Source organism: Sapajus apella, unplaced genomic scaffold (assembly GCF_009761245.1).
Source record: "Sapajus apella isolate SASKATOON/1434 unplaced genomic scaffold, GSC_monkey_1.0 scaffold13, whole genome shotgun sequence".
NCBI classification, from domain to species: domain Eukaryota; kingdom Metazoa; phylum Chordata; class Mammalia; order Primates; family Cebidae; genus Sapajus; species Sapajus apella.
The window spans coordinates 27,743,145-27,756,701 of NW_022436953.1; the positions used below are offsets into that span (position 1 = coordinate 27,743,145).

The 13,557-nt window shown below is 58.2% G+C and overlaps 1 protein-coding gene across 3 annotated transcripts in view; it reads right to left on the reverse strand.

Moving 5' to 3' along the window:
* Positions 1–2,134: 2,134 nt before the first annotated feature.
* The window catches only part of FAM53B (family with sequence similarity 53 member B), a 115,026-nt gene continuing 103,603 nt past the window's right edge, over positions 2,135–13,557 (reverse strand). For all 3 annotated transcript variants that reach the window (XM_032281941.1, XM_032281942.1, XM_032281940.1), the window contains one exon: positions 2,135–4,056. In XM_032281941.1, the coding sequence (XP_032137832.1) occupies positions 3,694–4,056 (363 nt within the window). In that variant the 3' untranslated portion in view covers positions 2,135–3,693. The remainder of the gene's footprint in view (positions 4,057–13,557) is intronic.

The window sequence follows — 13,557 nt, forward strand, 5'->3', positions numbered from 1 at the left end:
CCACACTTCCTGAAGCTCCGCAACACCCACACCGTCCAGCTCGGGAAGCTCCTGCACCCCGAGACAGCCTCTGTGCTATCCATCGCCCGACCCCCCAGGACAGCTTCCCCACGCGTGAAAACACAAATCATTTGCCAAAAAGACTATGCTAGAAGGTCAGACTATCCTACCTAGGCTAAAAGATCCCCATTCAGGTTGCCCTTTAAAAAAAAAAATCCTTCTCTTCTTTTCTCTTTAAAGAGGCATGACAAAGGGGTTTGCCCAACAGCGTGGACATGGCAAGGTGCGGCATCACTGCCCCGGTGTGCAGCCAGACTGCTGCCTCCCTGCCGGCTGGCGTCTAGAGTGGCCATGATTCAAGCAACCACCCCCGTAACCACAGATGGCACATCAGTGGAAATAGGGGTGCAGCGGGCATGACACCAAGGCGGAGCCCCCAGCAGAGGGCCAGGGGTTCCACAGCTGGGGAAGCTTGCTCAGACAGGCAGCCCAGCTAGGGCATGGCCCCTCACGCCCCCGCGCCAGGAGACCCATTTGGAAGTTGGGGTTGGTTTTCTTTTTAATATGGACTTCCCCTTTAATTTTCTTTCAGTGTACAAATTCACAAAACTGGCTACAAAAATCTGTTGAAAAGTAAGGCTTTCTGAGAATGAAAATCTGTCCGTCTGGTCAGAACAAGCTCCCTGTGAGCCCGAGGCCCAGGGCAGCTCCGGCCTCCACCGCAAGTAAGGCAAGAGAGTGTGGCCCCAGGCCCGGGCCCCACAGGTGAACAGCAGCCTCAGGCAGTTGGGGGGCTTTACAATGAGTGGGTTGCGTGTGGCGCAAAGCCCCTCCTCCCACCCGGCTTTCCTGCAGGCTTAGCCCACTCTTCAGGGCCCCAAGAGCAGGGAGGTGGCCTGGCAAGGCTTGCTCCTGACCCTGCCCTTCCTCAGTCTCCCCTCAGAGGCAGGGCTCGTGGGCAAAAGTGAGGCTTCTGCCACTGCCCCCGGCTGGGGTCATCATGCTGGTGGGGGTGAGCTATCTGCTGCCTGTGGGGACACCAACATGGGGGGCGGTCATCTCCTGGGCAAGCCTGTCTCCCAAAGCTCTGAGACCAGAAGCCCTGGGGCCAGCAGGATGGAGTGCAGGAACAGGCTGCTCCAGGCGGTATGGTGGCTTGGATGACGGGGTGGCAACTATAGATGGGATCTACGCTCTCCAGTCAAAAGGCAAATATGGAAGCAGCTGAAGGCCATTTCTTTCTCTAAGCAGAAGAGACAGCCGCCATTTTCTCCCCTGACTGCTTTGTGGTGGGCCTGGGCTAGGAGCTGTGGTGGGCACAGGACAGGCAGGTGGGGTCTGAGAAGGCTGGGTCATTTCTGCCTAAGTGCCCTGGGGCTGAGCTTGCTGGTGGATGGGACCAGCTTTGAGAGAGGCAGGGAGGCTGTGACTTGGTCAGCTCCATGGCTTGTCCTACCCTGCCACCAGGCCTGAGTGGGGAGGTGGCAGGCAGGGTTTGAGGGCAGGTCACCTACCCCCCAGCTCCACGACACACACTTAACACCCTGTGCCTCCCATCCCAGCCCTAAACAAAGGGAGCTGGGGGCTGCCACACACCTCAGCCTCCGCCGGTACCGCCTGCCTCCCTTACTGCCTCTGCCTTCCACAGGAAAGCCTGCTTTAGAGGCGGTGTGTCCTCGGTGGCCACACAGGAGTGTGCTCCTGTGCCCAGTGGTACTCTGGGGGCAAGGCATGGGATCGTGCCCTCCACATTCACCCAACAACTGCCCGGCCTCCTCCACACTTGCTCTAAGAGGACACGGTCTCTATGATACACCTAGGCAGGGACAGGGCATGAGGTCTCTGCTCAGAGCCCCCAGCTTTGGGTTTGGCTGTCCGGGGTCACAAGTAGATGTGCCTCTGGCAGGAGTTACGGCCACTGGAGGCGAGCTGGTTCCCCCACTCTGGGACCTGCCCAGTGCCTGGCATACCCCACGTGCCACCCACCCTGAGCTGGCAACACCATCTCTCAGGGCGGCGGGGCTGGGGGCTTTCTGCCAGCTTCTTACAGCTGATTTTTAAGAAACGCCACCCACATATTGGAATTTGAACCACCACTCTTTTGATGTAGTTAAAAAAGAAGGCTTTAACAAAGTTTCCCAAAAAGCATCTTTCTCTTTAGGAGAAAGAGGGTGAGAACCACCTGGGCTCGACCTGCAGAAGCGAGGCATTCACTCGTCCATGGAAGACGAGCAAAAGCAAAGTGTCTACAAAAGTGCTTTTAACGCATGTCAGCCAACGCGAGGAGCGCGCCAGTTATTTTTAGCCTTATGGGAAAATGAGCCACTTGTTCCTAAGCCAGCCCGATTGCTATTGTCTGCGGAAGACGCCAAGTTCGCTAAAAGCCAGATTCCCATAGTGCAGAGCCCATGTGATGGTGTCTGCATGGCAGGGAGAGGAGCTGCCCGAGAGCAAGCCCTCAGGGGCCCAGGCTCCTTGGAGGCCCCCAGATAGGGAGCCAGGGCGGGAGAGGGGTGGGGCGGGGAGTATGAATCCAGCTTTGTGCCCGTGGCTGGGCCTACGGCAGAGACACAGCCTTCAGAACTGGGCTCCCCCTAGGCTGACAAGGGTGTGGGCTTGTCTTGGGGTGGGTGGTACACCCTGGTTACAGCCAGCAGTCCTCAAGAACAAATGGGAGGTGCTTGGAACCCTGCAGGGGCCCCCGCAGAGCGGACAGCGGACGGCCCTCGCTCCTGACTGCACAGCTCCTGCGTCTGTGCACCCGCTCGCAGCTCCTGTCTCCCCAGGTCATTTTCAAGACATACCCCCTGGTATCGCGCCATCCCTACACTCACCGGAATCAACCACGTTGATCACTCAGTGACCAGCCAGCCACAGAGAAGGGCTGCCATCTGCTAACCTGCCTCAATGGTGGCGGAACCACGGGGCCCGGCTCTCCATGCTGCGGGAGGCGCAGTGAGTCTGTCTTTTCAGCCAACAGATCCACCAAATTTCCACCCAGCATGGAAGGCCCCTAACCAGCACCCTCCAAGCTGCTCCTTGGGCCTGAGACTCCGGACACAGGCTCACCCTCTGGAGGGCCGGTCCAGTACCCCAGGGATTCTGTCTCTCACACTTGGAATTAAGGCCAAATGGTTCTGGGGTTACAGAAAGAAGCATCTCCCGAACCTTCCCAAGCCTGAAGCAGGGAGCCCCGGGAGAGAAGGCACGGAATAGAACTGAGTGAAAGAAGCTGTGGGGCCAACTCCCCAAAAGCGAACCTGAGCGAGGCCACGAAGGGCCCTGATGCAGCAGATGGCCCCCGGCCCCCACCCCAGGCCCTCCCTGACCGCCCCCACCAGGGGGATCCAGAGCGGTGCCCAGCTCTGCCGGGAGCAACAGACTGCCCAACATCCCTCGAGGAAAAAGGCAGAAAATACCCAGACTCCGAAGCTGCTCCCTGGGCTGCGGCAGTTCCAAGGACCTGGTGGCTGCCACGCTCGGGGAGCCGGCGAGAGGCTAACACCCAGCTGTGTGGCGCGGCCAGGCCAGGCTCTCCCCCAGGCAGCGGGTGGGCTCCCTCTCTGGGACCCGACACCGCTCAGGAAGCTTTCATCAGGCCCAAGAGTTGGGCTCCCCTTCAAGGGCCCACCTAGTGCCCAGAGGGAGGGCTGTGGATTCCAGCACACCCAGCCCTACCTGGGCTCGCACCCCTCAGTTCTTCTCTATCTGCTCGATGTCCAGCTCGCCGTCCAGGGAGCAGAGGCTGTTCCCGGGGACCCCGCGGTCCCTCCAGGCTGTGGCCGGCTCCACTCTCCTCCCGCAATCCTCGTCCAGGGCGCAGCCGTCTGACTCCTCACAGGACAGGTCCTCCTGGCAGGCGAGGTGGTCGTCGAAGGAAGGGGGAAGAGGCTCAGGGACTGGGGTCCCAGCAGGGGTCCTGCCCCCTGGGCCGGAGGCTGAGAGCAGGGCGGTCCAGGCCCTGGTGGTGCTGACGTGGCAGGCGAAGGGGTTCTGGGGGCTGCAGTCCTCCGTCCCTGTGCTCAGGCAGCTGAGGCTGCTGAAGGCCTGACAGTTCTGTGGAGGGGCAGACATACAGGTTACTAAGGGCCACTCCCCTCCTGGAGCCCCAGGACTGCACACCCCACAAAGCAACCACCAAAACCAGGCTGTGGTGAGACCACTCACGTCCCGGGCTCCCCCCATCCGGGCAAGGACAGGGGCCATCAGCAATGCACTCGTGAAGACACACCTCCGGCCCGTGCACGCACTGTGCTCATGAAGACAGGCACAGTTCCACTATTCACCTACTAACTCGGCAAAGCAAACACGTGCGACGCAGGCCCAGCTCTGGGGAAGCTGAAATGGAATGCTCCGAACACCACACGCACAGCCCTTCTGAAGGGCAACCTGGGAAAAACGTATCCAATTCCTTGATCAGGTGATTTCACTACTCAGATTTTTATCTTAAGAAAACATTCTAAGATGCACGTAAAAGCTCGGCAGCTTACTGTCAGATGGAAATGAAGAGAGTAACCCACCCCACAACAGTGGCGAAATCAAGGGTACTTTTCAGACGGGACCTCTGCAAACATATGAATGTGCTGACGCACTGCGACGCTCCCCATGAAAAGGGACCTGACTCGGAGGAGATGTGGTCAGGTTATACTGCTACACACAGGGTGACAATGACCGCTCTACCCACCCTCCACAGCCAGAGAGGGAGATGTGGGTGGAAGGGGCGGAGCTAGTCCTGAACCCGGTGTGAAACAGAACCACGAGGGTAGCTGGTGGAAACGTGAGTTCTAGGCTCACCTGGAGATGCCGAGTCTCTAGAAGGGAGTGGCCCAGTGCCCTCCACAGGTGCTGGGAACTGGGGGGTCTGGTCTGCTGAGCAGGGACCAGGCTCCAGGTTCTGGTGCTTACCAGCTGGGGGCCTCTTCTATAAGAGATGCATGACGTCCTTGCCTTCCTTGCTGGGCCCTTTGGGCCCTTTGAGGCCCTAGAGAGAGAGTAGACTACACAAAAGCTTTTCTGCCCACCAAGTGCTCAGAGTGTGGGGGCTGGCCTGGGGCAGGAGGCGGCCTGGGGCCTGACCCAGCACAAACAAGAATTCAAGGATACGCAGGCCGGGTCTGTTTGGAGTCACCTGCCAGCAACGGGGGTAGGGCACTGTGGTTCAAAGCCTGCTCCCAGGGCAAAGCACAAAACTCAGTCTTCTTCTCAGAATGATGCACATGCCACCATCCAGCCAGCCAGTCAAGACGGAGGCGGGGACAGTGAGGGGCACTCGCGGCCCAGCCCTGGATATCCCCAACAGGACAGCTGCATGGAGGTCACATCCCAGAGGAGAGCGTGGGGAGAGCTGCACACGAGGCGGGGGATTCCAGCCTTTGGTTTCTTCCCTGCAGAGGGTGGGGACCGGGAGAGCAAAGCGAAGCCCTGGAGCACCCCCCGCCTCCCTTGCTGCACGCTGGCCAAGGCCAAGACCACAGACCTGTCTCGAGGGCTTGAGCCTTTCAAAGGCTGCAGTGTTTGCGTGTCTCTTTGAAATACAGGTGACCACCGGCTGTCACAGCCAGCAAGCTGTCAGACCTCAGCAACCGGGAAATAAAAGGCGCTATCTCTGGAGGAAGGTATAGGTGCCTGCCGTGGGCACACGCATTGTTCCCAAACACTCCATGGAGGAAGCTGTTCTGATGGGTTTGCTTTTCTTGGAATCTTTTGATTAACTGAGAAAGCTGAAGGCTGAGGTGCTGGGAGGTGCTGTGTACAGGGACTGGGGAGATGGGCAGGGCACCCGTGAGACTGGAGATGCTGGCCCAGGCCGCTGGGGAGCCCCTTCCCTGCAGCTGCCCCCATGGAGCCACAGGCCCGCCCCTCTGGGCCACGGTGGGATTCAGCGCAGCCGGGGGTGTGCACAGAGCACGCTCTCCCCACCATGGGAGAGGGTGGGAGATGGCGACCCCTGCACGACAGCCCCGGGATTGTTGCCTGCCCCCGACAGGGCTGGGAGACGGGCCAGCAGCTCCCGAGTGTGAGGTGGGGTTTTGAGGAAAGGGTCTCTGAGGTGGCTCCTGCTTCTCAGCCACCCTCTTGACTGGCCTAGACCTGAGCCAGGACAGGAGAACTGAGCAGGGGGCACGAAACAGGGGCGAGATGGCCCAGCCTGGGTGGCCTCAGCCGTGTGTCCCAGGCTCTGCCCAGCCAGGCTGCCCTGATAGAGGCGGCTTAGGGAGAGGCCAGGAGAGGCCCAGGGAGCCAGGCCCACCTCTCCCGATGCTGGCTGAGCAGCCTGTTTCTCGGCCTGTACAGAAGCCATGGTGTGTAAGAATAAACAGTCACGTCCAGCCGAGGCCAGAGCAGCCGGATGATGTGCTGTGAACCAGTTCTAGGTGGGTGACTGAGTGGGAACTAAGGCCAACTGCCTTGGGTGCCAGCCACGTCTATTGAGACCAGTGTGCCTGACGCCCGAACACATGCCCGTGTTTTCTGCGAACTGTCATGTGAAGGGCTGTGTGTTTCTGTGGCCTCTCAGGTGGACGGAGTGGGAGCACAGCCTGCGCATTCAACCGTGCTTGCCTTCTCAGTCCTGCTCAGGGCTTCCCACTGGCTTCCTCCAGTATAAGGTGCAGGTGGTGAGGGGTGCCTATCTTGAGCCACCATGACTGTGTGGGTCTGGGCACTCATCATGGTGCTACGGTCTAAATTTGTGCCTCCTCCCCAATTCCTATGTTGAAAGCTAAGCCTCAGTACAAAAGTATGAAGAGGTGGGGCCTCTGGGAGGCAATGAAGTCATGGCAGGGGCCTTCATGCGTGGGACTAGGGCTCACAACAGTGACTGGAGGGGGCGCAGGTGCCTCTCCCACCAGGCAAGGGCATGAGAAAGTGCCAACTATGAAGATCGGGCCCTTATGAGACCCAAGGCTGCTGGCACCTGGATCGTGGACTTCCCAGTGTCTAGCTAAGAGAAATGCATTTCTGTGGTTTGTAGGTTTCCCCAGTCTAAGGCATCTTTGTCACAGCTGCCCAAAGTCAGCCACATTATGCATTAGCCACAGCCAGGCAAGGGCGCTGGGGACCCATTAGCTGGAACTTTCACAGATGTGTGGCTTTTGCCTCACTGTGACCTGGAAGGGGCTGAGGTCAGACAGGCAATACAGGGGCAGACTCCACCCATGTGGGCATCACAACACCAGGCAATTCTTCCACCTCTGGGCTGCGGCCAGCCAGCCTGCCTGCCAAGTCAGGGTGTTCAGGGCTATCTGGACTAATCGGGCCCTTTCTGCTGTGATGCAGGGGGAATCTACGAGGAAGTGCTGGTGAATCTCGTCACAGGCAAACCAGAGAATGCCACCGGGCCCCCCATATTCTTCAAATATACCTGCTCCTTGGCTTCAAAGCCAGTGTCACCTTGAGAACGCTGCTGACTCAAAACTCAGCCATTTCAACCAGTGAGAGAAGGCCAAGAACCACCCACTGTTTGCCCCAGCTGGTGGCGGGCCTCACCTGAGGCCCTCCTAAGGAAGGAATGTGGCGGCCACAATGGGCGATGTGTGTTCTGCAAGCCCCATCCCTCGCGAGCCCTCCCCATGCTGACTCCCATGGCGTGCCACACCCAGGCCCTGTAGCTGCCCTGTGCCCTCCACGGCCCAGTGGCAAGGTCCTGCCCAGCATCTCCTAGCAGCTCCAGCCACCCCATGAAAGAACACTGTATGGCCAGTCGGAAGCCTGGCAGCCTGTGTGCCCTCAAAAACGTCTGCAAAAAGCTGCAAAATGGCTAAGTTCAAAGTGCCACATGAACACATTATTCCAGGGTGAAACTGCTGCACTGGGACCAACTGTCCCCCAGCCCGCCAATTTCTGTTCTCTTGACATCCAGCCCTATCCCTGGACTGGGCCACCTACTCTGGCACAGCCCTGCCCAGGTGAAAAGCTCTGTGGGAACTGTCCATACGGCCTCAGGCCAGTGGCCAGGGACATGGATCAGGACCTACTCCTAGAGTCTGCAAAAGCTAGGCCACTGCAGCCTGCTGGAGAGGTAACTTTGGGATGGAGCCCCTGCCTTTCCCATCAGACCCCCTGGACCTCAGCTCTAGCCACGACAGAGACCCTGGCCATGCCCACTGGCCGCAAGTCGGATTTCCTGCTCAGCCTGCCCCAGCCGGCCTCCCCAGGGCTTCCCAGCTAGGAGCAACAGCCCCTCTTCTGCAGGGCTGTTCTGTGCCGATATTTGTTCCTACACTTTCTCCTGAGTGGGAGGTGTCTGGCTGGGCACGGGAGTAAAGACAAAGGTGGCCTGGTCCTTGCCTTCTAGGTACAAGCTGAAATCCAGTCCCGCCTTAGGAAACACGCTGACTCAGCATGTTGGCTCTGTCCTGCTGCCACGCAGACCGCCACTCACCCTGTCCAGCCTCAGCCCAGCAAGCTCATTCCCTGCCCCATGTGCTGCTGCTCCTGGGCTTGCAGGGTGAAGATGTAGTAGAGACTCCAGAAACGTCTCCTGAGCTGAACTAAACCCCATGTTTTATCAGTAGTGACCTAGAACCCACTCTGGGCTGTGAAGGGCAAGGCCTGGGGAGTGGAGGGGAAACAGCTCCTGGATTTCTCTAGGGAGAGCTGCCAGGGGCGTAGGAGTCCCCAGAACTCATGAACTATATCCCCACACAAAGGAGTGGGCATCTGGTGACAAAGACTAAGCTGCTGGTCAGGTGACATATCTGGGAGCAGTGGCCACTCCCCTTTGTCCTGGTTGCCTTCTCCGAAGGAGGCCGGGTATTCTCACCCCTTGGGCTCTGGCTCTGTCCTGAACCTGGAGAGCTCCAGGGAGGAGCAAGGGGAACTAGATTCTGCAGTTGGAGACACTGAGCTCCTCCGCTGACCAAGTGGCCTCACCTCCTGCTTCCCCTCCTGGGAAGTGGAATTGCTGTCCCCGGCCAGGCTGCTTCACAGGGCCACTGCAAGGAACCCAAGAGGAAAGCCAGGCTGCTGGTGCCCCACCTGGGGTCCTAAACCCTGGGCAGCACGCACTCTCCACTGCTGCGAGCGCTGGCTCTGACAGTTCATGGCTGCCCCTTCCAGAACTACTCTGGGCTGGGAGACCTAGGATAGGAGGTTATCCTTTCCCTTTGGGGTCACCCCCAACTAATGACCAACGGATACAGGGACAGGAACTGGCCCTCGCCTTGGGCAGGATCAAGACCAAGGTGCCAGTCACCCTTCACAGTTTCCGAAGTGCCAGGCTGAGAAGTGACTTGAGCTGATCCCGCCTCTTTGCTGGGCCTCTGCCAGTCGTGGGCTTCCTCTGCCTCCCTGAAGGCTCCTACTGGGAGCATCCCTCTATCTGTCACTGGCACAAGAATCCCCAGCTCAGGCCCTGCTTCCTAGGGACCCAATCTAAAGCCACAGGTAAAAAGCACCCCGGGTGTTAATGTAATTATAGTTGCACACTTGCTTCTTCTTGGTACTACTGTTCTTTCTAGAAGAGAAATGTCAAGCCGTGGTCGGAGATGGGCCACTGCGACCCTGGGGAGTCCAGCTGCTGGCTCCAGCCTGCCTGGCATGTGCTGGGAGCAGTGGTGGCTGGGGACGCCTCTCCTTGGTTAGTCAGTGTCCTAAGGGTAGTGCCCACATGAGGCTTCCTCTCAGCCCCTGCCTGCGCCATGCCCATCTCCCCAAGGCGCTCGAGTGCGTCTCTTGGGCGAGTGATGACCACTTCTCCTGTGCCGCCACTCATGGCGGGCAGAGCTGCGTTTCCTCCTTCTATTGCTCTCTCCCTCTTTTTAGTCCAGTTTTATGGCACTCTGTGTCACACGGCTTCACGGAGTTACCTCAAGTCCCTCTAAGAAAGGGCCATCAACAAGCCCAACTCAAAAGTCAGGAGCAGAGCTGGTCCCCAGCCTGGCCTGGCAGCTGCCCTGCTGGAAGCTGTGGGGGCTCCAGGCTCTGGCTGAGCGGAGGCATTTCCTCCCCAAACAGACACTTGCATGAGAACGGAATTCTCCAAGTATCCAGAAAACACCAGGCTATGAGAACGATGGCCAACGGCCTGGAAATTTTCTAAGTCCCATTTGTGCTGGAAGCTGGCACAGAAACAACTAAGACGGCGAGGCATGTGGTTTCCTAGGCTTTTAAAAAACTATTTCGGAAAAGAAAAAAAGGCGCAAGCATATTTTTGGCCTATCTGTAATCCATCTTTGGTAAATCTGGATTTTGCATGAAGGCTGTTCTCTTTCTCACAGGAAGCTGCTGCCCCTGCCCGCTGGGGCCAGAAGGGTCAGGTGGCGGGAGCTGTTTTTCCTCAGAGGCTGCAGGTGCTAGAGATGCCTCGAAGGCCGTGGGCATGGCCAAGCTTTCCCTAGGGGCTGACTGCTCAGGCTCTGCAGGGCCCTTCCTCCGGGCATTTGGTCTGCTGCTCGCCCAGGGTCCTGTTGGTGCCCAGTTTTAAAAACGGATAGCATCGGCCAGCCACAGTGGCTCACACCTGTAATCCCACAACTTTGGGAAGCCAAGGCAGGTGGATTGCTTGAGCCCAGGAGTTCAAGATCAGCCTGGGCAACATGGCAAAACCCCATCTTTACCCAAAAAACCTAAAAATTAGCCTGGCATAGTGGTGCATGCCTGTGGTCCCCGCTACTCAGGAGGCTGAGGTGGGAGGATCACTTGAGCTCAGGTGGCAGAGGTAGCAGTGAGCCGAGATGGCACCACTGCACTCTGGCCTGGGCGACAGAGCACAACCCTGTCTCTCCAAAAAAAAAAAAAGTGGAGGACAGTATCACACCCAGCCCATTTTTGTGAAATGCTTGTCACCTCTGGATCCCAAAAGAGGCAGCCCTTCTAAGTGTGGTCTGTCCCTTACCCTCAGGAAGAAGGGCAACAGTGCCAGCAAAACCCAGATGGGGAAGCCAGGTTGCCAGGGCCTGAAAAGAGGGAAATAAAGTTGCCAGGAGCAGGAAGGGACTGCAGGGTCCTGGGAGCACCACTGATTTGGCACTGAATATGCAAGGCTCTTCCCAGACCACAGGTTCTAGAGGCAAATGGCCCAGTGGGGGCAGTAAATATCTACAGGGTGGGAGGCTGCCCTGCTCAGTTCCTAGGGAAGTGCCTGCCTTCCTGTGAGTGTTTCCTCAGCTCATTTCTGCAGAGGCCAACGAACATGTACTGAGTGCCTGCCACATGCCAGAGACACTGTGGTCACTCCTTTTCCAGGAGCCAGTACAGCAGGGGACAGACTTCAGAGGCATTGTCTCGGGCTGGTCAGGCTCACGGGGCAGGCACCATTTTTCCTTTTCTGTGGACAAGGTATCTTGCCCCAAATCTGACATCCCCTCCAGGTCTGGGAGGCACAGGTGGTGCCAGAGCCAGGTCAGGCCACCCTGAGTCACTTCAGGAAGGGTGGCACCCAGCTTGGGGCTGTCTCATGGCCTCCCCACCCCCCGCCATCCCTTGGCCTTGCTGTCCCTGCTCTGGTGGCTCTCTTGGGGCCCCCACGCCGTGCATCCTGGGGGCAGCCCTCCCCCTGGATTCTTTCTGCAGTGTGGCCTTGCCTCTGGTAACTTGAGGCCTAGGGCCCAGCTGAGGACAAGGACTATAAGGAAAATGACCTATGGCCTTTGGAGGCTGAAGGAATGGGGGAAGGAGAAATTCATCTTGGGGACAGCCCATCCCCAGCTCAGACACCTAAAAACCCAGGCCTCTGAAGACAGACCAAGGGCCAACAGGCCCAGTCTACTATCTCCCCTGCCAGACCCAAGGAAGGCAAGGGCGGGCTCCAGCAGCTCCTCTATGGATTCCACTCATCCCGTGCGCTGTCGGCCACAGAGGGTTCCTCATAAAGGAGCCCTGGAAGGTTACTTGGTTGGCCGGTGAGGTTGCAAAGTTCAACAGAGTGCTGCTCATCAGGCCAAGCCCACCAAGCAGGCCAGAACCTGGCCGCCACTCTCAGGCTGGCCTTCCCCAAGGCCACTCTTCCTCCGGCTCTGCTGCCTGGGCCCCTCTGCCCTCACTGCTCCGACACATGCTCTGGCTCCTTCTACAGCAAAACTCTTTCAGCCACAGAAACCCCCAATGCACCAGCCCTGGGTCAGCGCCAGCCTGGCGGCCCCACCCTGTTTCCCTCTTCACTGGCAGATTCCTTCTCTCCCACCAAAACCCGCCTCTGCAGCAGCCACGCCGGAAGCAGGCCCAAGCTCCTGTGTGCACCCCGTTTCCTGCCAGGTGTGCAGGGAACCCTGACTCCACATGCCATGGACAGGCTCACAGTGGGTGCATCGTGCAGCCTGGGGGCAAAGGGTCAATGGGAAGGAAGGGCCCACCCCGGTCGTGTGCACAGCCCTGGGGTCCTGAGGCCTACACCCCAGGGTGCTGTGAATAGGAACAGGCCTTGGAGGTCCAGAGCCACGCACGTCCTCTGAATGGTGGCCAACCCTGTGGCCCCTCTCTGCGGGCACTCCACAGGCCACACGGTGGCGACGTTGTTTCTGCACCAGGTCCCAGATGGCCTGCCCCAACACAGAAGGTGTGGGAGCTGATGCCAAAGGGCCTCCCCGTGCTCTCACAATTGGAAAACAAACATTTTGTTTCTGCGGTGTACATTCCAGCCAGCACACACTCAGGACAGGACTTGTGAATCCACCTCACTCGCAGCTTGGCGTGAAGAGAATTCTTTGCCTAACAAAAGTCAAGGGACCTTTCCAAAGCACACAGGGTTCTGGGGGGTGGGGGTGGGGGTGGTGAGGCTGATGCGCAGCCTGCGCCCACAGACCTTGAACAGAGCCAACCAGCAGGACGCACAGTTCCGGGGGGTGGCTTCTGAGCAGGACTAGGGACGCAGCAGGTATGTTCAAGGCCCTCAGAGGGGCTGGTGGGCACTCATTTGGGGCCACATCAGGGTGCTAAAGACAGGACTCCTGGGCACGGGGGGCCTCTGGGCTCCACCCCAGCAGCTCACAGCTCAGTTCCAGATATCACCTTCCATGGAGGGTGCACTGGAGAAAAGGGATCCTTCTTGGAGAGGTGAGCAAATCACCAACCGGTTTAGCCACTCTTGCAGATGAGCAGACAGAGGCCGAGCGAGGAGAAGGGACTTGCCCCAGACTGCACAGCTGCTTGACATGCAATCAGACCTCGTCACTCCCGGGCCATGCTCAGGAAAGCCTGAGGTCCTCCAGCAGGACGGTGGGGAAGCGTGGGCTGGAATTCCAGCTCAGGGAATTGCCTCCAGGTACCCTGGCAAATCATTTAACTTTAGTGCCTCAGTTTCTCATGTGTACGAGGCTCATAAGAGCCTCAAAGTCTCAGAAGTGTTTGGAGGGATAAACTAAGACCATCAAGGACAGTCTGACCCCTCTTCCCACACTCCACCCCCCACTGCGCCTGTGGCTCTTGGTGGTCTTGGAGCTCTGCTTATATCCAACTGCTCTTGCTAGCAAAAACCTGCTTTCAAAAGCAAGAAGACACGCCAGCAACGCAAAAAATAAAATACCTAGGAATAAACTTACCAGAATTGGCAAAATCGATAGAAAAAAAGAAAACTTTAAAGAACAGAAAAGCAAGACTGAACAAATAGAAAGGAAACCT